This window comes from Bombina bombina, chromosome 4 (assembly GCF_027579735.1).
Source record: "Bombina bombina isolate aBomBom1 chromosome 4, aBomBom1.pri, whole genome shotgun sequence".
Taxonomy (NCBI): domain Eukaryota; kingdom Metazoa; phylum Chordata; class Amphibia; order Anura; family Bombinatoridae; genus Bombina; species Bombina bombina.
This window is the reverse complement of record NC_069502.1, coordinates 404,563,844-404,589,735: the sequence shown is the minus strand read 5'-3', so window position 1 is coordinate 404,589,735 and position 25,892 is coordinate 404,563,844. Positions and strand designations below refer to the sequence as shown.

The 25,892-nt window shown below is 40.6% G+C and overlaps 1 protein-coding gene across 1 annotated transcript in view; it reads left to right on the top strand.

The window, feature by feature from the left end:
• The window catches only part of DLG1 (discs large MAGUK scaffold protein 1), a gene marked incomplete in the record, with an annotated part of 930,518 nt that overhangs the window by 858,768 nt on the left and 45,858 nt on the right, over positions 1-25,892 (top strand). Inside the window, 2 exon segments of the mRNA XM_053710194.1 lie at positions 21,526-21,698; positions 21,777-21,886. Of these exon segments, the coding sequence (XP_053566169.1) occupies positions 21,526-21,698; positions 21,777-21,886 (283 nt within the window).

Sequence of the window (25,892 nt, the reverse complement as noted above, 5' to 3'; positions counted from 1 at the left end):
CCAGGCCTTTTGTCAGGCTTTAGCTAGGATCAAGCCTGTGTTTAAAACTGTTGCTCCACCATGGAGTTTAAACTTAGTTCTTAACGTTTTACAGGGGGTTCCGTTTGAACCCCTTCATTCCATTGATATAAAATTGTTATCTTGGAAAGTTCTGTTTTTAATGGCTATTTCCTCGGCTCGAAGAGTCTCTGAGTTATCAGCCTTACATTGTGATTCTCCTTATCTGATTTTTCACTCAGACAAGGTAGTTCTGCGTACTAAACCTGGGTTCTTACCTAAGGTAGTCACTAACAGGAATATCAATCAAGAGATTGTTGTTCCATCCTTGTGTCCAAATCCTTCTTCAAAGAAGGAACGTCTTCTACACAATCTGGATGTAGTTCGTGCCCTCAAGTTCTACTTGCAGGCAACTAAGGATTTTCGACAAACGTCTTCCCTGTTTGTCGTGTACTCTGGTCAGAGGAGAGGTCATAAGGCTTCGGCTACCTCTCTCTCCTTCTGGCTTCGTAGCATAATTCGTTTAGCCTATGAGACTGCTGGACAGCAGCCTCCTGAAAGAATTACAGCTCATTCTACTAGAGCTGTGGCTTCCACTTGGGCCTTTAAGAATGAGGCCTCTGTTGAACAGATTTGCAAGGCTGCAACTTGGTCTTCGCTTCATACTTTTTCCAAATTTTACAAATTTGACACTTTTGCTTCTTCGGAGGCTATTTTTGGGAGAAAGGTTCTTCAGGCAGTGGTTCCTTCTGTATAATGAGCCTGCCTATCCCTCCCGTCATCCGTGTACTTTTGCTTTGGTATTGGTATCCCAGAAGTAATGATGACCCGTGGACTGATCACACATAACAGAAGAAAACATAATTTATGCTTACCTGATAAATTCCTTTCTTCTGTTGTGTGATCAGTCCACGGCCCGCCCTGTTTTAAGGCAGGTAAATATCTTTTAAATTATACTCCAGTCACCACTTCACCCTTGGTTTCTCCTTTCTCGTTGATTCTTGGTCGAATGACTGGGAGTGACGTAGAGGGGAGGAGCTATATGCAGCTCTGCTGGGTGAATCCTCTTGCATTTCCTGTTGGGGAGGAGTTATATCCCAGAAGTAATGATGACCCGTGGACTGATCACACAACAGAAGAAAGGAATTTATCAGGTAAGCATAAATTATGTTTTTAAAATAGTGCTGGTATGTACTATTTACTCTGAAACAGAAAAAGATGAAGAATCGGGTGCTGTTTCCACATAGGACTGTTGAGATGAAGTAACTTCAGTTGGGGGAAACAGTTAGCAGACTTTTTCTGCTTAAGGTATGACTAGCCATATTTCTAACAAGACACTGTAATGCTGGAAGGCTGTCATTTCCCCTCATGGGGACCGGTAAGCCATTTTCTTAGTCTCAAACAGAATAAAGGGCTTAATATGGGCTATAAAACTGGTAGATGCTTTTATGGGCAAAATCGATTGCTTTATTTGGGCATTTTATACATGTTTATGCTTGTAATTCACACTTATAAGCTTGGGGAACGTTTTTTAACGTCAGGCACTGTGTTAGACACTTTTCCAGTCAGGAAGGGCCTTCCCAGTTGTAGGCTGAGCCTCATTTTCGCGCCATTACTGCGCAGTTACTTTTTGAGAGCAGACATGCAGATGCATGTGTGAGGATCCCAAAGTAGTTGGAAAACTTCCTAGAAGACTTCATTTGGTATCGTATTCCCCTCTGGGTTTGGTAAAGTCGCAGCAAAGGCTGTAGCTGGGACTGTAGAGGGGTTAAAACTGTAACCGGCTCCGGTTTCTTTAATTTAAGGGTTAAAGCTTTGAAAATTGGTGTGCAATACCTTTAATGCTTTAAGACACTGTGGTGAAAATTTGGTAATTTTTTTACAATTCCTTCATACTTTTTCACATATTCAGTAATAAAGTGTGCACTGTTTAAAATTTAAAGTGACAGTAACGTTTTGTTTAAAACGTTTTTTTTTGTACTTTATTGACAAGTTTAAGCCTGTTTAACATGTCTGCACCTTCAGATAAGCTATGTTCTTTATGTATGAAAGCCAATGTGTCTCCCCCTTCAAAATTGTGTGATAATTGTGCCATAGCGTCCAAACAAAGTAAGGACAGTACTGCCACAGATAATGAAATTGCCCAAGATGATTCCTCAGATGAAGGGAGTAGACATGGTTCTACATCATCTCCTTCTGTGTCTACACCAGTTTTGCCCACGCAGGAGGCCCCTAGTACTTCTAGCGCGCCAATGCTTATTACCATGCAACAATTGACGGCTGTAATGGATAACTCCATAGCAAATATTTTATCCAAAATGCCTGCATATCAGAGAAAGCGCGATTGCTCTGTTTTAAACACTGAAGAGCAGGAGGGCGCTGATGATAATTGCTCTGTCATACCCTCACACCAATCTGAAGTGGCCATGAGGGAGGTTTTGTCAGATGGGGAAATTTCAGATTCAGGTAGAATTTCTCAACAGGCTGAACCTGATGTTGTGACATTTAAATTTAAATTAGAGCATCTCCGTGCAGTGCTTAAGGAGGTGTTATCTACTCTGGATGATTGTGACAACTTGGTCATTCCAGAAAAATTATGCAAGATGGACAAGTTCCTAGAGGTTCCGGTGCACCCTGACGCTTTTCCTATACCCAAGCGGGTGGCGGACATAGTGAATAAGGAGTGGGAGAGGCCCGGCATACCTTTTGTCCCCCCTCCTATATTTAAAAAATTATTTCCTATGGTCGACCCCAGAAAGGACTACTCTAAACAAACGCACTACTATCCCTATCGAGTATAATTGTGCTTTCAAAGATCCTATGGATAAAAAATTGGAGGGTTTGCTTAAAAAGATTTTTGTACAGCAAGGTTACCTCCTGCAACCCATTTCGTGCATTGTTCCTGTCACTACAGCAGCGTGGTTCTGGTTCGAGGAACTGGAAAAGTCGCTCAGTAGAGAGACTCCGTATGAGGAGGTTATGGACAGAGTTCACACACTCAAGTTGGCTAATTATTTTATTTTAGATGCCGCTTTGCAATTAGCTTGATTAGCGGCGAAAAATTCAGGGTTTGCAATTGTGGCGCGCAGAGCGCTTTGGCTAAAGTCTTGGTCAGCGGATGTATCTTCCAAGACAAAATTACTTAATATCCCCTTCAAGGGTAAAACTCTCTTTGGGCCAGAATTGAAAGAGATTATTTCTGACATCACTGGGGGAAAGGGCCACGCCCTTCCACAAGATAGACCTTTCAAAGCCAAGAATAAGTCTAATTTTCGTTCCTTTCGCAATTTCAGGAACGGACCGACCTCTAACTCTGCATCCTCTAAACAAGAGAGTAATGCTTCACAAACCAAACCATCCTGGAAACCGATGCAAGGCTGGAACAAGGGTAAGCAGGCCAAGAAGCCTGCTACTGCTAACAAAACAGCATGAAGGAGTAGCCCCCGATCCGGGACTGGATCTAGTAGGGGGCAGACTCTCTCTCTTTGCTCAGGCTTGGGCAAGAGATGTTCAGGATCCCTGGACGCTAGAAATAGTTTCTCAGGGTTATCTCCTGAAATTCAAGGAACTACCCCCAAGGGGAAGGTTCCACATATCTCACTTATCCTCAAACCAAATAAAGAGACAGGCATTCTTACATTGTGTAGAAGACCTGTTAAAAATGGGAGTGATACACCCAGTTCCAATGGCGGAACAAGGAATGGGATTTTACTCAAATCTGTTCATAGTTCCCAAAAAAGAGGGAACCTTCAGACCAATTCTGGATTTAAAGATCCTAAACAAATTTCTCAGAGTACCATCGTTCAAAATGGAAACCATTCGAACGATTCTACCTACAATCCAGGAAGGTCAATTTATGACTACCGTGGATCTAAAGGATGCGTATCTACATATCCCTATCCACAAAGAACATCATCAGTTCCTAAGGTTCGCCTTTCTGGACAAACATTACCAGTTTGTGGCCCTCCCATTCGGGTTAGCCACTGCTCCAAGGATTTTCACAAAGGTACTTGGGTCCCTTCTAGCGGTTCTAAGACCGAGGGGCATTGCAGTAGTACCATACTTGGACGACATTCTAATACAAGCGTCGTCTCTTTCAAAGGCAAAGGCTCATACAGACATCGTTCTGGCCTTTCTCAGATCTCACGGATGGAAGGTGAACATAGAAAAAAGTTCCCTGTCTCCGTTGACAAGAGTTCCTTTCTTGGGAACAATAATAGATTCTTTAGAAATGAGGATTTTCCTGACAGAAGTCAGAAAGTCAAAACTTCTAAACACTTGTCAAGTTCTTCATTCTATTCCTCGTCCTTCCGTAGCTCAGTGCATGGAAGTAGTAGGGTTGATGGTTGCAGCAATGGACATAGTTCCTTTTGCGCGAATTCATCTAAGACCATTACAACTGTGCATGCTGAAACAGTAGAATGGGGAATATACAGACTTGTCTCCAGTGATTCAAGTAGATCAGAAGACCAGAGATTCACTCCGTTGGTGGCTAACCCTGGACCACCTATCCCAGGGAATGAGCTTCCGCAGACCAGAGTGGGTCATCGTCACGACCGACGCCAGTCTAGTGGGCTGGGGCGCAGTCTGGGAATCCCTGAAAGCTCAGGGACTATGGTCTCGGGAAGAGTCTCTTCTCCCGATAAACATTCTGGAACTGAGAGCGATATTCAATGCTCTCAGGGCTTGGCCTCAGCTAGCAAAGGCCAGATTCATAAGATTCCAATCAGACAACATGACGACTGTTGCTTATATCAATCATCAGGGGGGAACAAGGAGTTCCCTGGCGATGAAAGAAGTGACCAAAATAATACAATGGGCGGAGGATCACTCCTGCCACCTATCTGCGATCCACATCCCAGGTGTGGAAAACTGGGAAGCGGATTACCTGAGTCAGACTTTCCATCCGGGGGAGTGGGAACTCCAACCGGAGATCTTTGCCCAGTTGACTCAATTATGGGGCATTCCAGACATGGATCTGATGGCGTCTCGTCAGAACTTCAAGGTTCCTTGCTACGGGTCCAGATCCAGGGATCCCAAGGCGACTCTAGTGGATGCATTAGTAGAGCCTTGGACCTTCAACCTAGCCTATGTGTTTCCACCGTTTCCTCTAATTCCCAGGCTGGTAGCCAGGATCAAGCAGGAGAGGGCTCCGGTGATTTTGATAGCCCCTGCGTGGCCACGCAGGACTTGGTATGCAGACCTGGTGAATATGTCATCGGTTCCACCATGGAAGCTACCTCTGAGACAGGATCTTCTTGTACAGGGTCCATTCGAACATCCAAATCTGGTCTCCCTCCAGCTGACTGCTTGGAAATTGAACGCTTGATTCTATCAAAGCGTGGTTTTTCAGATTCTGTGATAGATACTCTAGTTCAAGCCAGAAAACCGGTAACTAGAAAAATTTACCATAAAATATGGAAAAGATATATCTGCTGGTGTGAATCCAAGGGATTCTTATGGAATAAGGTCAAAAATCCTAAGATCCTTTCCTTTTTACAAGAAGGTTTGGATAAAGGATTATCAGCGAGTTCTCTAAAGGGACAGATTTCTGCTTTATCTGTCTTATTACACAAACGAGTGGCAACTGTGCCAAATGTTCAAGCATTTGTTCAGGCTCTGGTTAGGATCAAGCCTGTTTACAGACCTTTGACTCCTCCCTGGAGTTTAAATCTAGTTCTTTCAGTTCTTCAAGGGGTTCCGTTTGAACCTCTACATTCCATAGATATTAAGTTGTTATCTTGGAAAGTTTTGTTTTTGGTTGCTATTTCTTCTGCTAGAAGAGTTTCTGAGTTATCTGCTTTGCAGTGTTCTCCACCCTATCTGGTGTTCCATGCAGATAAGGTGGTTTTGCGTACTAAGCCTGGTTTTCTTCCAAAGGTTGTTTCTAACAAAAATATTAACCAGGAGATAGTTGTACCTTCTTTGTGTCCGAATCCAGTTTCAAAGAAGGAGCATTTGTTGCACAATTTGGACGTAGTCCGTGCTCTAAAATTCTATTTAGAAGCTACAAAGGATTTCAGACAAACATCTTCTCTGTTTGTCGTCTATTCTGGTAAGAGGAGAGGTCAAAAAGCGACTTCTACCTCTCTTTCCTTTTGGCTTAAAAGCATCATCCGATTGGCTTACGAGACTGCCGGACGGCAGCCCCCTGAAAGAATCACAGCTCACTCTACTAGGGCTGTGGCTTCCACATGGGCCTTCAAGAACGAGGCTTCTGTTGATCAGATATGTAAGGCAGCGACTTGGTCTTCACTGCACACTTTTGCCAAATTTTACAAATTTGATACTTTTGCTTCTTCGGAGGCTATTTTTGGGAGAAAGGTTTTGCAAGCCGTGGTGCCTTCCGTTTAGGTAACCTGATTTGCTCCCTCCCTTCATCCGTGTCCTAAAGCTTTGGTATTGGTTCCCACAAGTAAGGATGACGCCGTGGACCGGACACACCAATGTTGGAGAAAACAGAATTTATGCTTACCTGATAAATTACTTTCTCCAACGGTGTGTCCGGTCCACGGCCCGCCCTGGTTTTTTAATCAGGTTTGATGAATTATTTTCTCTAACTACAGTCACCAAGGCACCCTATAGTTTCTCCTGTTTTTTCCTCCTGTCCGTCGGTCGAATGACTGGGGTGGGCGGAGCCTAGGAGGGACTATATGGCCAGCTTTTGCTGGGACTCTTTGCCATTTCCTGTGGTGGAAGAGATATTCCCACAAGTAAGGATGACGCCGTGGACCGGACACACCGTTGGAGAAAGTAATTTGTCAGGTAAGCATAAATTCTGTTTTTTCTTACCTTAAAAATTGTTCAATTGACTTTTTTCCCTGTGGGCTGTTAGGCTCGCGGGGGCTGAAAATGCTTTTTTTTATTTTTTTTTTCATTTCCGGCGTCATACTTGACGCCGGAAGTTGTTCGTGATTGCGTCATTTTTTTGACGTTTTTGCGCCAAAAATGTCGACGTCGCCGGATGTGGCGTCATTCTTGGCGCCAATAATGTGGGCGGCTTTTTTGGCGCCAAAAAATGTGGGCGTCATTCTTGTCTCCACCTTTTTTTCACATTATTTCAGTCTCATTTTTCATTGCTTCTGGTTGCTAGAGGCTTGTTCATTGGCATTTTTTCCCATTCCTGAAACTGTCATTTAAGGAATTTGATAAGTTTTGCTTTATATGTTGTTTTTTCTTTTACATATTGCAAGATGTCTCAAATTTACCCTGGATCAGAATCTACTTCTGGAAAGACGCTGCCTGATGCTGGTTCTACCAAAGTTAAGTGCATTTGTTGTAAACTTGTGGTAACTGTTCCTCCGGCTGTAGTTTGTGATGAATGTCATGATAAACTTGTTAATGCAGATAGTATTTCCATTAGTAATATTCCATTACCTGTTGCTGTTCCCTCAACATCTAATACTCAGGATGTTCCTGTTAATATTAAAGAATTTGTTTCTAAATCTATTAGGAAGGCTCTGTCTGTTATTCCTCCTTCCAGTAAACGTAAAAGGTCTTTTAAAACTTCTCATATTTCAGATTAATTTTTAAATGAACGTCATCATTCTGACTTGTCTGTTTCTGATGAGGATTTTTCTGGTTCAGAAGATTCTGTCTCAGATATTGACACTGATAAATCTTCATTTCTTTCATGTAATTAGCAAGAGTCCATGAGCTAGTGACGTATGGGATATACATTCCTACCAGGAGGGGCAAAGTTTCCCAAACCTCAAAATGCCTATAAATACACCCCTCACCACACCCACAAATCAGTTTTACAAACTTTGCCTCCCGTGGAGGTGGTGAAGTAAGTTTGTGCTATATTCGTCGTTGATATGCGCTTCGCAGCAGGCTGGAGCCCGGTTTTCCTCTGTGTGCAGTGAATGTCAGAGGGATGTGAAGAGAGTATTGCCTATTTGAATTCAATGATCTCCTTCTACGGGGTCTATTTCATAGATTCTCTGTTATCGGTCGTAGAGATTCATCTCTTACCTCCCTTTTCAGATCGACGATATACTCTTATATTTACCATTACCACTACTGATTCTCGTTTCAGTACTGGTTTGGCTTTCTACTTCATGTAGATGAGTGTCCTGGGGTAAGTAAGTCTTATTTTTTGTGACACTCTAAGCTATGGTTGGGCACTTTTATATAATGTTCTAAATATATGTGTTTAAACATTTATTTGCCTTGATTCAGGATGTTCGATATTCCTTATTTCAGACAGTCAGTTTCATTATTTGGGATAATGCATATGAATAATCGATTTTTCTTACCTTAAAAATTAGACTTTTTTACCTGTGGGCTGTTAGGCTCGCGGGGGCTGAAAATGCTTCATTTTATTGCGTCATTCTTGGCGCGGACTTTTTTGGCGCAAAAATTTACTTTGCCATTTCCGGCGTCATACTTGTCGCCGGAAGTTGCGTCATTTTTTTTACGTTTTTGCGCCAAAAATGTCGGCGTCACCGGATGTGGTGTCATTTTTGGCGCCAAATAATGTGGGCGTGTCTTTTGGAGCTAAAAAATATGAGCGTCATTATTGTCTCCACATTATTTAAGTCTTGTTGTTTATTTGCTTCTGGTTGCTAGAAGCTTGTTCATTGGCATTTTTTCCCATTCCTGAAACTGTCATTTAAGGAATTTGATCAATTTTGCTTTTTATGTTGTTTTTTCTATTACATATTGCAAGATGTCTCAGATTGACCCTGAATCAGAAGCTACTTCTGGAAAATCGCTGCCTGATGCTGGATCTACCAAAGTTAAGTGTATTTGTTGTAAACTTGTGGTAACTGTTCCTCCGGCTGTTTGTGATGAATGTCATGACAAACTTGCTAATGCAGATATTTCCTTTAGTAATGTTCCATTACCTGTTGCTGTTCCATCAACATCTAATACGCAGGGTGTTCCTGTTAACATAAGAGATTTTGTTTCTAAATCTATTAGGAAGGCTATGTCTGTTATTCCTCCTTCCAGTAAACGTAAAAGGTCTTTTAAAACTTCTCATTTTCCAGATGAATTTTTAAATGAACATCATCATTCTTATTCTGTTTCTGATAATGATTTTTCTGGTTCAGAGGATTCTGTTTCAGAGATTGATACTGATAAATCTTCATATTTATTTAAAATGGAATTTATTCGTTCTTTACTTAAAGAAGTCTTAATTGCATTAGAAATAGAGGAATCTGGTCCTCTTGATACTAAATCTAAACATTTAAATACGGTTTTTTAACCTCCTGTAGTTATTCCGGAAGTTTTTCCCGTTCCTGATGCTATTTCTGAAGTAATTTCCAGGGAATGGAATAATTTGGGTAATTCATTTACTCCTTCTAAACGGTTTAAGAAATTATATCCTGTGCCATCTGACAGATTAGAGTTTTGGGACAAAATCCCTAAAGTTGATGGGGCTATCTCTACTCTTGCTAAACGTACTACTATTCCTACGGCAGATAGTACTTCTTTTAAGGATCCTTTAGATAGGAAAATTGAATCCTTTCTAAGAAAAGCTTACTTATGTTCAGGTAATCTTCTTAGGCCTGCTATATCTTTGGCAGATGTTGCTGCAGCTTCAACTTTCTGGTTGGAGGCTTTAGCACAACAAGTAACAGATCATAATACTCATAGCATTGTTAATCTTCTTCAACATGCTAATAATTTTATTTGTGATGCCATCTTTGATATCATTAGGGTTGATGTCAGGTATATGTCTTTAGCTATTTTAGCTAGAAGAGCTTTATGGCTTAAAACTTGGAATGCTGATATGTCTTCTAAGTCAACTTTGCTTTCCCTTTCTTTCCAAGGTAATAAATTGTTTGGTTCACAGTTGGATTCTATTAGTTCAACTGTTACTGGGGGGAAAGGAACTTTTTTACCACAGGATAAAAAATCTAAAGGTAAATATAGGGCTGCTAATCGTTTTTGTTCCTTTCGTCAGGATAAGGAACAAAAGCCTGATACTTCCCCTACAGGAACAGTATCAGTTTGGAAACCATCTCCAATCTGGAATAAATCCAAGCCTTTTAGAAAGCCAAAGCCAGCTCCCAAGTCCACATGAAGGTGCGGCCCTCATTCCAGCTCAGCTGGTAGGGGGCAGATTACGATTTTTCAAAGAAATTTGGATCAATTCGATTCACAATCTTTGGATTCAGAACATTGTTTCACAAGGGTACAGAATATTCTTCAAGATAAGGCCTCCTGCAAGAAGATTTTTTCTTTCTCGTGTTCCAATAAATCCAGTGAAAGCTCAAGCGTTTCTGAAATGTGTTTCAGATCTAGAGTTGGCTGGGGTAATTGTGCCAGTTCCAGTTCTGGAACAGGGTCTGGGGTTTTACTCAAATCTATTCATTGTACCAAAGAAGGAGGATTCCTTCAGACCAGTTCTGGATTTAAAAATATTGAATCGTTATGTAAGAATACCAACATTCAAAATGGTAACTATAAGGACTATTCTGCCTTTTGTTCAGCAAGGGCATTATATGTCCACAATAGATTTACAAGATGCATATCTGCATATTCCGATTCATCCAGATCACTATCGGTTTCTGAGATTCTCTTTTCTAGACAAGCATTACCAGTTTGTGGCTCTGCCGTTTGGCCTAGCAACAGCTCCAAGGATTTTTACAAAGGTTCTTGGTGCCCTACTATCTGTAATCAGAGAACAGGGTATTGTGGTATGTCCTTATTTGGACGATATCTTGGTACTTGCTCAGTCTTCACATTTAGCAGAATCTCATACGAATCGACTTGTATCGTTTCTTCGAGAACATGGTTGGAGGATCAATTTACCAAAGAGTTTGTTGATTCCTCAGACAAGGGTAACCTTTTTAGGTTTCCAGATAGATTCAGTGTCCATGACTCTGTCGTTGACGGACAAGAGACGTCTGAAATTGGTTTCAGCTTGTCGAAACCTTCAGTCTCAATTATTCCCTTCGGTAGCCTTATGCATGGAAATTCTAGGTCTTATGACTGCTGCATCGGACGCGATCCCCTTTGCTCGTTTTCACATGCGACCTCTTCAGCTCTGTATGCTGAACCAGTGGTGCAGGGATTATACAAAGAAATCACAATTAATATCTTTAAAACCAAATGTACGACACTCTCTGACGTGGTGGACAGACCACCATCGTTTAGTTCAGGGGGCTTCTTTTGTTCTTCCGACCTGGACTGTGATCTCAACAGATGCAAGTCTGACAGGTTGGGGAGCGGTATGGGGGTCTCTGACAGCGCAGGGGGTTTGGGAATCTCAGGTTGCGAGATTACCAATCAACATTTTGGAACTCTGTGCGATTTTCAGAGCTCTTCAGTCGTGGCCTCTTCTAAAGAGAGAGTCGTTCATTTGTTTTCAGACGGACAATGTCACAACCGTGGCATATGTCAATCATCAAGGAGGGACTCTCAGTCCTCTGGCTATGAAAGAAGTATCTCGAATACTTGTATGGGCGGAATCCAGCTCCTGTCTAATTTCTGCGGTTCACATCCCAGGTATAGACAATTGGGAAGCGGATTATCTCAGTCGCCAAACATTACATCCGGGCGAATGGTCTCTTCACCCAGAGGTATTTCTTCAGATTGTTCAAATCTGGGGACTTCCAGAAATAGATCTGATGGCTTCTCATCCAAACAAGAAGCTTCCCAGGTATCTGTCCAGATCCAGGGATCCTCAGGCGGAAGCAGTGGATGCATTGTCACTTCCTTGGCAGTATCATCCTGCCTATATCTTTCCGCCTCTAGTTCTTCTTCCAAGAGTGATTTCCAAGATTCTAAAGGAGCGTTCGTTTGTTCTGCTGGTGGTTCCAGCATGGCCTCACAGGTTTTGGTATGCGGATCTTGTTCGGATGGCTACTTGCCAACCGTGGACTCTTCCGTTAAGACCAGACCTTCTATCGCAAGGTCCTTTTTTCCATCAGGATCTCAAATCCTTAAATTGGAAGGTATGGAGATTGAACGCTTGATTCTCAGTCATAGAGGTTTCTCTGACTCCGTAATTAATACTATGTTACAGGCTCGTAAATCTGTGTCTAGGAATATATATTATCGAGTCTGGAAGACTTACATTTCTTGGTTTTCTTCTCATCATTTTTCTTGGCATTCTTTTAGAATTTTACAGTTTCTTCAGGATGGTTTGGATAACGGTTTGTCTGCAAGTTCCTTGAAAGGACAAATCTCTGCTCTTTCTGTTCTTTTTCACAGAAAGATTGCTAATCTTCCTGATATTCATTGTTTTGTACAAGCTTTGGTTCGTATAAAACCTGTCATTAAGTCAATTTCTCCTCCTTGGAGTTTGAATTTGGTTCTGGGGGCTCTTCAAGCTCCTCCGTTTGAACCTATGCATTCGCTGGATATTAAATTACTTTCTTGGAAAGTTTTGTTTCTTTTGGCCATCTCTTCTGCTAGAAGAGTTTCTGAATTATCTGCTCTTTCTTGTGAGTCTCCTTTTCTGATTTTTCATCAGGATAAGGCGGTTTTGCGAACTTCATTTAAATTTTTACCTAAGGTTGTGAATTCTAACAACATTAGTAGAGAAATTGTGGTTCCTTCATTGTGTCCTAATCCTAAGAACTCTAAGGAAAGATCGTTGCATTCTTTGGATGTAGTTAGAGCTTTGAAATATTATCTTGAAGCTACTAAAGATTTCCGAAAGACTTCTAGTCTATTTGTTATCTTTTCTGGTTCTAGGGAAGGTCAGAAGGCCTCTGCCATTTCTTTGGCGTCTTGGTTAAAATCTTTGATTCATCATGCTTATGTTGAGTCGGGTAGAACTCCGCCTCAAAGGATTACAGCTCATTGGACTAGGTCAGTTTCTACTTCCTGGGCATTTAGGAATGAAGCTTCGGTTGATCAGATTTGCAAAGCAGCAACTTGGTCTTCTTTGCATACTTTTACTAAATTCTACCATTTTGATGTGTTTTCTTCTTCTGAAGCAGTCTTTGGTAGAAAAGTACTTCAGGCAGCTGTTTCAGTTTGATTCTTCTGCTTATAATTTCAGTTTTTTTCATTATAAGATTTAAACTTTGTTTGGGGTGTGGATTATTTTTCAGCGGAATTGGCTGTCTTTATTTTATCCCTCCCTCTCTAGTGACTCTTGCGTGGAAGATCCACATCTTGGGTATTCATTATCCCATATGTCACTAGCTCATGGACTCTTGCTAATTACATAAAAGAAAACATAATTTATGTAATAACTTACCTGATAAATTCATTTGTTTCATATTAGCAAGAGTCCATGAGGCCCACCCTTTTTGTGGTGGTTATGATTTATTTGTATAAAGCACAATTATTCCAATTCCTTATTTTTTTATGCTTTCGCACTTTTTTCTTATCACCCCACTTCTTGGCTATTTGTTAAACTGATTTGTGGGTATGGTGAGGGGTGTATTTATAGGCATTTTGAGGTTTGGGAAACTTTGCCCCTCCTGGTAGGAATGTATATCCCATACGTCACTAGCTCATGGACTCTTGCTAATATGAAAGAAATTAATTTATCAGGTAAGTTCTTACATAAATTATGTTATTTATTTAAAATGGAATTTATTCGTTCTTTACTTAAAGAAGTTTTAATTGTATTAGAGATGGAGGAGTCTAGTCCTCTTGATACTAAATCTACTAAGCGTTTAAATTCATTTTTTAAACCTCCTATAGTTATTCCAGAAGTTTTTCCTGTCCCTGATGCTATTTCTGAAGTAATTTCTAGGGAATGGAATAATCTGGGTACTTCATTTACTCCTTCTCAAAGGTTTAAGAAATTGTATCCTGTGCCATCTGACAGATTAGAGTTTTGGGACAAAATCCCTAAAGTTGATGGGGCTATCTCTACTCTTGCTAAACGTACTACTATTCCTACGGCGGATAGTACTTCCTTTAAGGATCCTTTAAGGATCCTTTAGATAGGAAGATTGAATCCTTTCTAAGGAAAGCTTATTTATGTTCAGGTAATCTTCTTAGGCCTGCTATTTCTTTGGCTGATGTTGCTGCCGCTTCCACTTTTTGGTTGGAGGCTTTAGCACAACAAGTGTCAGATCATAATACTCATAGCATTGTTAAACTTCTTCAACATGCTAATAACTTTATTTGTGATGCCATCTTTGATATCATTAGAGTTGATGTCAGGTATATGTCTTTAGCTATTTTAGCTAGAAGAGCTTTATGGCTTAAAACTTGGAATGCAGATATGTCTTCTAAGTCAACTTTGCGTTCTCTTTCTTTCCAAGGTAATAAATTATTTGGTTCTCAGTTGGATTCTATTATTTCAACTGTTACTGGGGGGAAAGGAACTTTTTTGCCTCCGGACAAAAAATCTAAAGGTAAATATAGGGCTGCTAATCGTTTTCGTTCCTTTCGTCAGAATATCATTATGTAAGGATACCAACATTCAAAATGGTAACTATAAGGACTATTCTGCCTTTTGTTCAGCAAGGGCATTATATGTCCACAATAGATTTACAGGATGCATATCTTCATATTCCAATTCATCCAGATCATTTTCAGTTTCTGAGATTCTCTTTTCTAGACAAGCATTACCAGTTTGTGGCCCTGCCGTTTGGCCTAGCGACAGCTCCAAGGATCTTTTCAAAGGTTCTCGGTGCCCTTCTATCTGTAATCAGAGAACAGGGTATTGCGGTATTTCCTTATTTGGACGATATCTTGGTACTTGCTCAGTCTTCACTTTCTGCAGAATCTCATACGAATCGACTTGTGTCGTTTCTTCAACAACATGTTTGGAGGATCAATTTACCAAAGAGTTCATTGATTCCTCAGACAAGAGTAACCTTTTTAGGTTTCCAAATAGATTCAGTGTCCATGACCTTGTCTCTAACAGAAAAGAGACGTCTGAAATTGGTTTCAGCCTGTCGAAACCTTCAGTCTCAATCATTCCCTTCGGTAGCTTTATGCATGGAAATTCTAGGTCTCATGACTGCTGCATCGGACGCGATCCCCTTTGCTCGTTTTCACATGCGACCTCTTCAGCTTTGTATGCTGAACCAATGGTGCAGGGATTATACAAGATATCACAATTGATATCCTTAAATCCGAATGTACGACACACTCTGACGTGGTGGACAGATCACCATCGTTTAGTCCAAGGGGCTTCTTTTGTTCTTCCAACCTGGACTGTGATCTCAACAGATGCGAGTCTGACAGGTTGGGGAGCTGTATGGGGATCTCTGACAGCGCAGGGGGTTTGGGAATCTCAGGAGGCGAGATTACCAATCAACATTTTGGAACTCCGTGCGATTTTCAGAGCTCTTCAGTTCTGGCCTCTTCTGAAGAGAGAATCGTTCATTTGTTTTCAGACAGACAATGTCACAACCGTGGCATATGTCAATCATCAAGGGGGGACTCACAGTCCTCAGGCTATGAAAGAAGTATCTCGGATACTTGTATGGGCGGAATCCAGCTCTTGTCTAATCTCTGCGGTTCACATCCCAGGTGTAGACAATTGGGAAGCGGATTATCTCAGTCACCAAACGTTACATCCGGGCAAATGATCTCTTCACCCAGAGGTATTTCTTCAGATTGTTCAAATCTGGGGACTTCCAGAAATAGATCTGATGGCTTCTCATCTGAACAAGAAACTTCCCAGGTATCTGTCCAGATCCAGGGACCCTCAGGCGGAGGCAGTGGACGCGTTGTTGCTTCCCTGGAATTATCATCCTGCCTATATCTTTCTGCCTCTAGTTCTTCTTCCAAGAGTGATTTCCAAAATTCTAAAGGAACGTTCGTTTGTACTGCTGGTGGCTCCAGCATGGCCTCACAGGTTTTGGTATGCGGATCTTGTTCGGATGGCCACTTGCCAACCTTGGACTCTTCCGTTAAGACCAGACCTTCTATCTCAAGGCCCTTTTTTCCATCAGGATCTCAAATCATTAAATTTGAAGGTATGGAGATTGAACGCTTGATTCTTAGTCATAGAAGTTTCTCTGACTCAGTAATTAATACTATGTTACAGGCTCGTAAATCTGTGTCTAGGAAGATTTATTATCGAGTCTGGAAGACTTACATTTCTTGGTGTTCTTCTCATAAATTCTCCTGGCATTCTTTTAGAATTCCTAGAATTTTACAGTTTCTTCAGGATGGTTTGGATAAAGGTTTGTCTGCAAGTTCCTTGAAAGGACAAATCTCTGCTCTTTCTGTTCTTTTTCACAGAAAGATTGCTAATCTTCCTGATATTCATTGTTTTGTACAGGCTTTGGTTCGTATAAAACCTGTCATTAAGTCAATTTCTCCTCCTTGGAGTCTTAATTTGGTTCTGAGGGCTTTACAAGCTCCTCCGTTTGAACCTATGCATTCTCTGGATATTAAATTACTTTCTTGGAAAGTTCTGTTCCTTTTGGCAATCTCTTCTGCTAGAAGAGTTTCTGAGTTATCTGCTCTTTCTTGTGAATCTCCTTTTCTGATTTTTCATCAGGATAAGGCGGTGTTGCGGACTTCATTTAAATTTTTACCTAAGGTTGTGAATTCTAACAACATTAGTAGAGAAATTGTTGTTCCTTCATTATGTCCTAATCCTAAAAAATTTCTGGAGAAATCTTTACATTCTTTGGATGTAGTGAGAGCTTTAAAATATTATGTTGAAGCTACTAAAGATTTTAGAAAGACTTCTAGTCTATTCGTTATCTTTTCTGGTTCCAGGAAAGGTCAGAAGGCCTCCGCCATTTCTTTGGCGTCTTGGTTAAAGTCTTTTGATTCATCATGCTTATGTCGAGTCGGGTAAAACGCCGCCTCAAAGGATTACAGCTCATTCTACTAGGTCAGTTTCTACTTCCTGGGCGTTTAGGAATGAAGCTTCTGTTGATCAGATTTGCAAAGCAGCAACTTGGTCTTCTTTGCATACTTTTACTATATTCTACCATTTTGATTTGTTTTCGTCTTCTGAAGCAGTTTTTGGTAGAAAAGTACTTCAGGCAGCTGTTTCAGTTTGATTCTTCTGCTTATAATTTCAGTTTTTTTCATTATTAAGATTAAAACTTTTGTTTTGGGTTGTGGATTATTTTTCAGCGGAATTGGCTGTCTTTATTTTATCCCTCCCTCTCTAGTGACTCTTGCGTGGAAGTTCCACATATTGGGTATTTATTATCCCATACGTCACTAGCTCATGGACTCTTGCTAATTACATGAAAGAAAACATAATTTATGTAAGAACTTACCTGATAAATTCATTTCTTTCATATTAGCAAGAGTCCATGAGGCCCACCCTTTTTTGTGGTGGTTATGATTTTTTTGTATAAAGCACAATTATTCCAATTCCTTATTTGATGCTTTCGCTCCTTTCTTATCACCCCACTTCTTGGCTATTCGTTAAACTGAATTGTGGGTGTGGTGAGGGGTATATTTATAGGCATTTTGAGGTTTGGGAAACTTTGCCCCTCCTGGTAGGAATGTATATCCCATACGTCACTAGCTCATGGACTCTTGCTAATATGAAAGAAATGGATTTATCAGGTAAGTTCTTACATAAATTATGTTGTTCTGTCATGTGAATTTGCTGTGGAGAATGTATAGATATGCTTTACAGTGATCTAGTGAGTGCCAAAGCTTGTAATATTCATGGACAGGAGAAAAAAAAAACGTTCTTTGGTGCCTGTGAGGCATTAAGCATAGCCATTATTTACCAATTCCTGCTCCAATATCCTTTGATTAACTTGCAGCAGCCCGTGGACCAGTTGCTTGTGAGTTTTATTACTTTCCTTCTTCCTTTATTCATATTCTGAGTTAATACACTATGTTGTGTCTTTTTGTGTTTTCATTTTGATATTGACTTCTAATGTTCTGCCTAAACGTGTTTTTTCTAATCGCAGCCTTTGTCACCTTAGAGATTGTGATGGAACTTGCAAGTTTTTATTTTGAATTATTTTTTGTGTTGTCCCCCACCCCGTGAACCTCTTTTAGAGGTTTCTTCCTGTGCATTGTTGGCATGACCAATCAAATCCAGAGCAAATACATGGGAGTGTTTAGTAAACAGTAAAAAGTGTTACGGGTTGCAGTGCCCCGCCATATTTTCAAGGAAGCCTTTTCCTGAAAATTTGTTTCCCCTTAGCAGAGTTTGTAACTGTAAGGTATTTATCTTTGGTAGCTGGTTGTGCTTAAGAGGTGAGCATTTAAAGTACATTATTATCATTCCACTGCTGCATTACATTTGGATTTGCCACCTCAGGGAGCATTTTGAGTTTTTAATAGCAGCATTGTTTTTTGTTTTTTTTTCTTGTGTCTTAATTTCACTCTTGCAATACAGATAACCACATTTGCTTTTACTAACCTTTGATGTGTCTGGAAGTTGAGAATTGGTGCCTGTGCCAAAACATTACTTTATGATCTTGATCAGCTTTCCTCATACATATAGGAGAATTTAGTTACCATGCATCTTTTGGCCAAATATGCTACTATTTACTTTTGTAAAATGATGGTCCATAGGACTCCATAACATGTAGTATATAATTCCCGCCACTAGGAGAAGGCTAAGAACACACACAAGAGCTTACATTCCCTACCACCTCCCTTCTCGCCTCAGTTTTTTTCTTGGCCTCCAGGAGAATGTTGAGAATAGAGGTGTTAAAAGCTACTTGCTTATGGATTAATGTTTAGGAGCTCAGACCAATGTGAGCCCCTTAACCCTGGGACATAAAATAAGAAGAGGTTAGTTTTCAGAAGACCTACAATGTGAATAGCTGAGTGTACCCTTAGATGGACACACACCAATTTCTTGCGGAAGCAGATGGCCATTCAATTGTAACCACAGTAATTGTAACCACGGACGCCAGCCTGCTGGGCTGGTGAGCAGGCTGGGACTCGTTAAGGGCGCAGGTACTATGGACTCGGGAGGAGTCTGCTCTCCCCATAAATATCTTGGAGTTGAGAGCGATTTACAATGCTCTGATGGCTTGGCCTCAGTTGTCCTTAGCCCGGTTTATCAGGTTCCAGTCGGACATCACCACCTCAGTGGCTTACATCAACCACTAGGGAGGAACTAAGAGTTCCTTAGCCAAGAAGGAGGTGGTTCCGATTGTTCAGTGGGTGGAAGCTCACAATTGCTGTCTTTCTGCCATCCACATTCCAGGTGTGGACAACATGGAAGTGGACTTTCTGAGCAGACAGACATATCTTCCCATGGAGTGGGCACTCCATCCGGAGGTGTTCTCCAGGTTAACCCTCAAATGGGGGATGCCGGAGTTGGATCTAATGGTGTCTCGGCAGAACTCCAAGCTTCCAAGGTATGGTTCAAGGTCGAGAGATCCGCAGGCTGCCCTGATAGATACTCTGGCAGTTCCTTGGGATTTCAGTCTGGCATATCTGTTTCCTCTATTTGCTCTCCCTCCACGAGTGATTGCTCGTATCAAACAGGAGAGAGCATCGGTAATTCTAATAACTCCTGCGTGGCCTCGCAGGATCTGGTATGCAGCCTTAGTGAAGATGTCATCTCTTCCACCTTGGAGGCTTCCTCTGAGGAAGAACCTTCTAACTCAGGATCCATTCCTTCATCCAAATCTCGTTTCTCTGAAGCTGACTGCTTGGAGATTGGATGCTTAGTTCTGGCTAAGTGGTTTTTCTGAGTCTGTCAGGCTTGCAAGCCTGTTACTAGAAAGATTTACCATAAGGTATGATGTAAATACCTTTTATTGGTGTGAATCCAAGGGCTTCTCTTGGAGTAGGGTGAGGATTCCTAGGACTTTGTCTTTTCTCCAGGAAGGTATGGGGAAAGGATTGTCAGCTAGTTCTCTGAAGGGTTAGATTTCTGCATCATCTATTTTGTTGTATAAGAGTCTGGGGGATGTGCCAGATGTTCAATCCTTTTGTCAGGCCCTGGTCAGAATCAGGCCTGTGTTTAAGTCTGTTGCTCCTCCTTGGAGCCTTAACCTTGCTCTTAAAGTTTTGCAGCAGGCTCCATTTGAGCCATTGCCTTTCGTAGATATTAAGTTGTTATCTTGGAAGGTTTTGTTTCTTATTGCTATTTCTTCTGCTCGGAAAATTTCGGAACTCTCGGCTTTGCAGTGTGATTCGCCTTACCTTATTTTTCATGCTGATAAAGCGGTTCTTCGTACTAAAGTGGGATTTCTCCCTAAAATGGTTTCAGATAGAAATAAAAGTTAGGAAATTGTTGTTCCTTCTCTGTGTCCTTCTTCTGATAAGGAACGTTAGTTACACAACTTGGATGTTGTGCGTGCTCTAAAATTCTACCTTCAGGCGACTAAGAAAGCTACTGCTACTTCTCGTTCTCTCTGGCTGAGAAGTATAATTTGTTTTGCTTATGAGACTGCTGGTCAGCAGCCTCCTGAGAGAATTACGGCTCATTCCACGAGGGCTGTCTCCTCCTCTTGGGTTTTCAAAAATGAAGCTTCTGTGGAACAGATTTGCAAGGCTGCAACTTGGTCCTCTCTGCATACTTTTTCCAAATTTTCCAAATTTTATACTTTTGCCTCAGCTGAGACTTATTTTGGGAGAAAGGTTCTTCAAGCGGTGGTGCCTTCTGTTTAGGTCTGCCTGTCTTGTTCTCCCTACCTAGTCATCTGTGTCCTCTAGCTTGGGTATTGGTTCCCACTAGTAATTGACGACGTTGTGGACTTTCCATATCTTAGGAAAGAAAACAAAATTTATGCTTACCTGATAAATTTATTTCTTTCTGGATATGAAGAGTCCACGACCCCACCCTTTATTAAGACAGTTATTTTTTACTAAACCTCAGGCACCTCTACACCTTTGTGTTATTCTTTTTCCATTTCCCTTCGGTCGAATGACTGGGGATTATGGGTAGGGGAGTGACACTTAACAGCTTTGCTGTGGTTCCCTTTGCCTCCTGCTGGCCAGGTGTGATATTCCCCCGCTAGTAATTGATGACATTGTGGACTCTCCATATCCAGAAAGAAATTTATCAGGTAAGCATAAATTTCGTTTTTTACTAAATTCTATACATTTTATGTTTTTGCTTCTTCTGAGGCTGCCTTTGGTAGGGTGTGCTTACCTGATAAATTTCTTTTTTTGTTTTTTTTGCGTTTTTTTTTTTTGTTATGCAAATCTTTATTTTTTTTTCCTGCTACTTTTATTTTTTGCTTTTGTTTCTTTTCCTACCTCATTTTGCTTGGCTATACGTTAGACTGAGGTACTTGTGAGGTGGGAGGCGCTGTTGGTGTTTGGGAAACTTTGCTTCCTCCTAGTGGTATGGAAGCGTAATACACAGGAGTAATGGATTGTGGACTCTTACCGCTATGAAAGAAATACATTTATCAGGTAAGCATATTTTTTTTTTTTCTTTAAAGGGGCCTGGACTGGCCAAAAACAAAAGTGAAGCTTGCATATGTATTGGCTGACACAGAAATTAATAATCTGACATTGCTAAATCATTGTTGAAAAATGTAAATTTGATCTTTTGATGCCTTTTCCACCTCTATACTGTCATTTTGAACTTTTGAAGCCTTTTCTGCATTTAGAATAAAAGTTTAAACAAATTAATTAATATATTTATTTTTTTGTGTTGATTCTTTCTTTAAAGTGGCTGGTTATTTATCATTTTTTGGACAAATTTAATAAATATGGAAACTACATAATTTTTTTTTCCTGCAGATACAACTCGACCAAAAAGAGATTATGAAGTAGATAGAAGAGACTATCACTTTGTCACTTCTAGGGAACAGATGGAAAAAGATATCCAGGATCATAAGTTCATAGAAGCTGGGCAATACAATAATCACCTGTATGGAACAAGTGTACAGTCTGTCCGGGAAGTAGCAGAGAGGGTACGTTCTTTCTCCTAACCAGTGTCTCAAAAGTTCTTCAATACCTTGTGGCCTAAACCATTTCTCCCTCTCCTTCAGGGTAAACATTGTATCCTTGATGTTTCTGGAAATGCAATCAAAAGGTTACAGATAGCCCAGCTCTACCCAATCGCTATTTTCATCAAACCTAAATCCGTGGAAAATATAATGTAAGTAATTTACAATATTCATTGTAAATTTGAATTGTGAAATATGTATGTACATTATTGCTTATGGCTTTTCCAGCACACAGTTTTTTAGGTTCAGTGATTCTCCCTATTTCTTCTATTCACAGTGCAATATAATGGTATTAAATGAACAACTATAAAGCATTAGTATATGTTTTCTGCATTTCTCTATTAATATTTCTAGAATAGTATCATACCGTTCAAATTGATAATGTAATGTATATATATATGTGTGTGTGTGTATATATTATATATTATATATATATATATATATATATATATATATATATATATATATATATATATATATATATATATATATATATAAATATATATAAATATACAAATTCTGGGGGAGTCATTATTTGCTCTAATTTGTTAAACACACAAATAACGTACCACTCAGGAACCGCAAGCATAGCAAATCCCAAGTTGAAGACATACATTGATTCGTGCGGATGCGCAGCTGATGCTTTTAAATGCCGATCCAACGGTTTCCTTCTTGGAACCAGCAGTGCTCTGTAGCTCTCCTTGCTGCGGTTAAACACACAGAATTCTTTAACGAATTTGAGCATGTAATTTTCCCAATATTGGGCTAGATCTGTTTAAAGCCTGTAGATTTATCCAAATGTTCTTGCTGTTAATGTAGACCCACTGTTGTATAAATATACTCTAAATGAGTTGTGTTGAGCAGTATTTGTTATTGTATTGGGAGACATCTTCCTAGGACTGATCTTTTAACTGGATGATATAAGACAATATTCCTTCAGGGTAACCACCATAAAGATCCAACATTCCACAGGGGTCTATGAATACTTCCTTTTCCCTCAGAAAGCTGAATATGGATACTCCCCCTACAGATATGTTATCCATATGCAATACAGAAACTCTCACAAATTACCAACTACATCTGTCACTACACGTTACTTCTAGGTATTCAAAGAAGCCAAGGCTCCACAAAACTACCGAATCTAAATCAGTATTGCATTCCTCAGCTGTAGGCCATCACAATGTTAATAACCATTTCCTTATATATTTATTGTATGTCAAATGAATTTACATTATTACTATTTTTGATAATACCAAGCCCATTACTACCATGCAGTTGCACTCCTGCTTATTATAGATAAAATATTAAAATTTTATTAAAACATATCTATCTATCTGACCAATCTATCTGTTACTATAATTCCACTCTTACAGCAGTCATTGACGATTTGGCACCTCCTACCAGGGCCAAAAAGTCACGTACTTGTCCTCAGCCCTGGCATATTCCTCTGACATGCTACCTACGTAGATGTTCACGCACTGCTGAGCCACATTGGAGAAAATACAGTTGTCCAGTTGACTTCCTTTATTACAAGTTCATCTTTAATCCCTACTATTCTGCCCTTAACCTCTCCAAGCAGGAATTCTCTACTCTTATCTCCTCTCTACTCTTATCTCTACTCTTTCTTCAAACCCAAAACGTCTGTTTTAACACCCTTCTCCGCCCACCCCCACCTCCTATTTCCACTTCTCTCTCAGCTAAATGTTTTACAAAACACTCCAACAAAATCGTCTCTAAACACACTACCAGTCCCCAACCCCCTCAACCAATCACTGATATCCAAAACTCACAAAGCCACAGACTCCGCTTTTTCACTCCTGCTACTGAGGAAGACGTTTCTGCCCTTATATCTTCCTCTCACCCCAATACCTGTCCCCTTGATCCCATCACCTCACAATTACTGCCCTCCCTCTCTGCTACTCTTACTGCTATCCCCTCACATATTTTTAATCTCTCCCTTAGCACTGGTATATTTCCCTCATCCCTTAAACACGCACTAATTACACCTATCCTCAAAAAATCTTCTCTTGATCAATCATTCCCATCCAACTACCGCCCTATTTCCCTACTCCCCCTCGCCTCAAAACTTCTGAAAAGGCTCATATATACACATTTATCACATTTCCTCAAATTAAACTCCCTCCTTGACCTATTGCTATCTGGATTTCGCCCACAACACTTCACAGAAACTGCAATCATTAAGATTACTAAGGACCTAATTACAGCAAAATCTAAATGCAAATTTTCTTTGTTAATCCTTCTTGATCTGTCTGCAGCCTTTGACACAGTTGATCAAACTCTCTTGCTCCAAACCCTCCAATCCTTCGGCATCTGTGACACAGCTCTCTCGTGGCTCTCCTCTTACCTGTCTAACAGGACCTTTAGTGTTACCTTCTCTGGCACATCCTTTGACCCTTTACCACTGTCTGTTGATATTACCACAAGGCTCTGTCCCCTTCTCTTCTCAATTTATTAATCATCCTTTGGTTCTTTAATACAGTCCCATGGGTTTCAATACCATGTGTATGCTGATGATACCCAAATCTACATCTCTGCACCAGACCTATCCCCTTCCTTACTAACTTGTCACTAACTGTCTTTCTAATATTTTATCCTGGATGTCCTCTCATTACCTTTAGCTAAATCTCTTAAAAACTGAGCTCCTTATTTTCCCCCCTTCAACCAAAATCCCCAACCCCAGCTTTCTCTGTTGATAATAACATCATTACCCCAACCCCGCATGCCCGATGTCTTGGGGTCACACTTGACTCCGATCTCTCTTTCACTCCCCACATCCAGTCTTTGGCTAATTCTTGCCCCCTCCACATCAGAAACATCTCCAAAATTCACCACTTCCTCACACAAGACACAACTAAGACTTTAATCCACTCTCATCATTTCCTGCCTTGCCTATTGTATCCTCTCCAGCCTCCCTAGTTGCAGTCTATCTCCCTTACAAGCCATAATAAATGCCTCTGCCAGGCTGATCTTCCTTACACATCGCTCCTCATCTGCTGCACCTCTCTGCCAGTCCCTTCACTGGCTTCCTTTAACCTGCAGAATAAAACATAAAATCCTGACTATAACTGTTAAAGCTCTCAATAACACTGCTCCTCCATATATCTCCAACCGAGTCTCAAGATACTCGCCCTCCCATCTGCTTCGCTCTGCTCATGACCTCATCCTCTTGTCACCTCCTCACATTCCAGTCTACAAGACTTCTCCAGACTGGCCCCTATTTTGTGGAACTCTCTGCCTGGCTCTACACGACTCTCCCCTAGTTTTCAAACTTTTAAGCGCTCATTATAGACTCTACTGTTCAGGGATGCATATTATTTACACTAACATTTTTCTGTCTTAGTCCCTCTCCCCCTTTAGCTATCCCCCTGAACCCCCTTAGAATGTAAGCCTTCGAGCCTAGCTGCTCTGTAGATCACCCTCATCAGAGATTATTTTCAACAGTGAAACTCTTGGCAGGGCCCTCTATCCGTTTGCCTCTGATAACTGTCACCTTGCATATTAGACCCATGTCTTTAGCACTGTGGAACCTGTTGGCGCTCTACAAATAACTGATCATAATAATTAAAGGGACAGTAAACAGTTCTGCAGAATTATGTATTAACTCCTTTGCTGCCTAAAATATCGGAGGATTTCTTTCATGTAATTTGCAAGAGTCTTTGAGCTAGTGACATATGGGATATACAATCCTACCAGGAGGGGCAAAGTTTCCCAAACCTCAAAATGCCTATAAATACACCCCTCACCACACCCACAATTCAGTTTTTAAAAACTCTGCCTCCTATGGAGGTGGCGAAGTAAGTTTGTGCTTGATTTCTATGATTTCTTCTATAATAAGCGCTTCTAAGCATTTTGAAGCCCAATTCCTCTGAGTACAGTATTTGTCAGAGGGATGTGAAGGGAGTATCACCTATTGATGTTATGGTTTTCCTTGCGGGAAATCTTTTCAAAGGTTCTCTGTTATCGGTCTTAGGGATTCATCTCCTACCTCCCTTTTCAGATCGATGATATACTCTTATATACCATTACCTCTGCTGATACTTTTCAGTACTGGTTTGGCTATCTGCTGTATGTGGATGGGTGTCTTTTGGTAATTGTTTTTTCTTATTTAAGACACTCGCAGCTATGGTTTGGTGCTTT